The sequence below is a fragment of the Euprymna scolopes genome, chromosome 21 (genome assembly GCF_053919585.1).
Source record: "Euprymna scolopes isolate OS-2025 chromosome 21, ASM5391958v1, whole genome shotgun sequence".
NCBI classification, from domain to species: domain Eukaryota; kingdom Metazoa; phylum Mollusca; class Cephalopoda; order Sepiida; family Sepiolidae; genus Euprymna; species Euprymna scolopes.
Genome location: NC_136502.1, coordinates 12,723,420 through 12,726,398, shown reverse-complemented (window position 1 = coordinate 12,726,398; position 2,979 = coordinate 12,723,420). Strand labels below are relative to the sequence as shown.

At 44.3% G+C, this 2,979-nt stretch overlaps 1 protein-coding gene across 1 annotated transcript; it reads left to right on the top strand.

Moving 5' to 3' along the window:
* The first annotated feature begins 525 nt into the window (after window positions 1–525).
* Window positions 526–2,663, top strand: LOC145243053 (uncharacterized). Its single transcript, XM_080106159.1, has one exon. The coding sequence runs from the start codon at window positions 645–647 to the stop codon at window positions 2,661–2,663; it is 2,019 nt and encodes a 672-aa protein (XP_079962285.1). The 5' UTR covers window positions 526–644.
* The last annotated feature ends 316 nt before the right edge of the window (window positions 2,664–2,979 follow it).

Below are 2,979 nucleotides of genomic sequence, written 5' to 3'. Positions count from 1 at the left end.
CCACTCTTTTACAAAAGGGCTGCATCGATGGCTATGGTCAAGCATGGTATGGAAGTACTGAAAAAAAAACAACATTGCGAAACCCTGGGCAAATACCTGTTATTGCAGTGGATCAACCTCTCTTTGCTTTGGCCAAATATGCACAGTGGAATTGGTCTGAAACCCTTGGCGAGTCTGAATATGTTGTTGTCCTGGGAGGCTTACATACTGAGATGGCATTGTGGAGAATGGTTGGGGATCTCTTGGAAGAATCTGGTTGGTGTATTGCACTGACTGAGAGTGGTGTTGCTACAGCTGGAACTGCTGACTCCTTCCTGAAGGCTGCCCACTTAACCAGAACACGACATGCACATCAGGTGACAGCAATGACTCTTGCAAAGTTGCAGCGTGATTCCTTTCATGAAATGTGTCCAGAACGCAGCATACACTTTGAAGACTGGAGAACTGACATGACACAAAACAGTCCAACCTTCGCATTCTGGGACAGGATTCTTCAGCTGGAGCTGCTAGTCCTTATCTTTGTGAGGTCACACAGGGAGAAGAATTTTGCTCTTTATGTAGAAGTGTTGGAAGCATTGGCACCATGGTTCTTTGTGCTTGATCGCATGAACTACTCTCGCTAGCTGCCAGTACACATAAAAGACATGAAGACTCTTCCGCCATCAATCAGAGCTGAATTCAAGAAAAACTGGGTGTTCCTGAAGGGTAGGCGACCATTCTCAGCCATGCCTCTAGACCAAGCACACAAGCAGAACAATGAAAAAGTGAAACATTCTGGTGGTGCAATTGGCCTGACCACGAATCCTGCTGCCTTGAAACGATGGATGATTGCCGGTCCAGAGCAGGCAAGGATTCTCGATGAATTTGAAGAGATGAATAACCTGTCTGAGGAACCTTCTTTCCAGAGTCATGAGCAAGGACATGCCATTCAGGAAACATTCCACAAACAAGTCAACAATATGTGTGATGTTATCAAATCAATGGGGAATCCATTCTTGAACACAGCAAAGGAACTCATTGTTCTTGACACCCATGACTGTATGGATGAACAGGTTGTGGAAGCACTATACGGAATGGAGCAACTGGGCAAAGAGCAGTACTCAAGGTATGTTAGTGATGTGCTGGTGAAACGAGAGAAATCCATCCACAGCACAATCAAGAAAAATAAACTTCCACTTTTCAAGCGACCACACACCAGTACTCCCAGCAGAAACGTGACTCAGTTGCAGGAAATAAAGAGTGATTATAACCTATTCAGCCAACTCTTCATTGCTACTCAGGTCCGTGACACAAACCTCGAGGAGTTTTTCTCGCATGAAAATCACCCATGGCCACCAGCATTGTCACTGAATGGGAAACTTCGTCTACCAGGAAATAAATCAGAACTGTTGGCTTGCATCGACCCAAGTATTCAGCCAGAACCACCATCACACTTCGATGCAAAGATTTTCGATGGGGCTGCCATGGTACACATCCTGCCGCATGAACACAAATGTACATTTGGGGAGTACAGTGACAAAATCTTCATTCCTTGGACAGAGAGGCAACTGCAAAGCAGCACTCGAATTGACATTGTTTGGGACAGATATCATCCAGACAGCTTGAAGGCAACTACACGTGAGAAACGAGGGAAGGGGGTACGCAGGAAGGTGTCTCGCAATGCCAAACTTCCCGCGTCCTTTGCTGGGTTTCTGCAGAATGACAGAAACAAAGAAGAGCTTTTTGCTTTGCTCTCAGGAGAAGTAGCCAACCATGTCTACCCACCTGAAAAATGGGTATACATTACCTCCGGAGAAAGAGTTCTGTCCAATCAGCCTGGATGTACAATGGACAAGTGTGACCACGAGGAGGCAGACAGCAGGATTTCTTTGCATGTGTACGATGCCCTGAGAAAAGGTTCAACATCAGTTCTTGTCAGAACTGTTGATACAGACGTGGTTGTGGTCCTTGTAGGAGTTTATCACCGTTTTGTCAGTTGGTATCCTGACTTAGATCTGTGGGTTGGATTTGGTGCAGGAAGGCACTTTCGATACTACCATATCAACTCTGTTTGCCTGGAACTTGGTGAAGATAAATGTCAAGCACTACCCTTCTTCCATGCTTTCACTGGATGTGATGTAACATCCCAATTTAATGGTAAAGGAAAGAAATCAGCATGGAAGACCTGGAAATCACTCCCAATTTCGACAGAAGGGTTTACTACAGCATCGTCCTCACCATTTGTTCCTCTAGAAACATCATCTCCAGTATTCAGGCTAATTGAGCAGTTCACCTGTGCCATGTACGACAACACAACTCACCATAGCAAAGTTAATTACCTTCGGCAAGACCTCTTTCTGAACAGAGTGAAACTAATGGAAAGGCTACCACCAACACAAAATGCTCTGCTCCAACATGTCAACCGATGTGTGTACCAGGCCAGTATCTGGACAGAGAGTCTGAAACCAGTCGTTGCTGCCCCGAGCCCAGCTGGTTTTGGATGGTCCAAATCAGACACAGGGTGGCATCCCATCTGGACCACAATTCCAGCTGCTGCTGCATGCAAAGAACTCATAAAGTGTGGTTGCAAAGCAGTTCCTATGTGTGTTAAGAACTGTAAATGCGAGAAAGCTGGCCTGACATGTACAACACTATGTCAGTGCCGAGGTGATTGTGAAACATGACGACCCTTCCATATTCTTGTACTCCTTCCAAGAAGATATGCATGCAGAGTTTTATAGAGGTAGTCCATGTAAGCAATTCTTGCAACAATAGTGCAAGAATGTTGCATTAAATAGGAAGTAGTCTGATTACCACTACAATATTCGCATCCGGTAAAGTTCTACAGTACATATTATTATAGAAGTGAATGGTGTTATGCTTGACTTATTGTATTGTATCTGAAACATGCATGCAACTTGTTTGTTTATAAATAATGCCCTACTTGTCCAATAGAATTCATATATAAATACTGATGCCAATAATTCATTGTTATATACA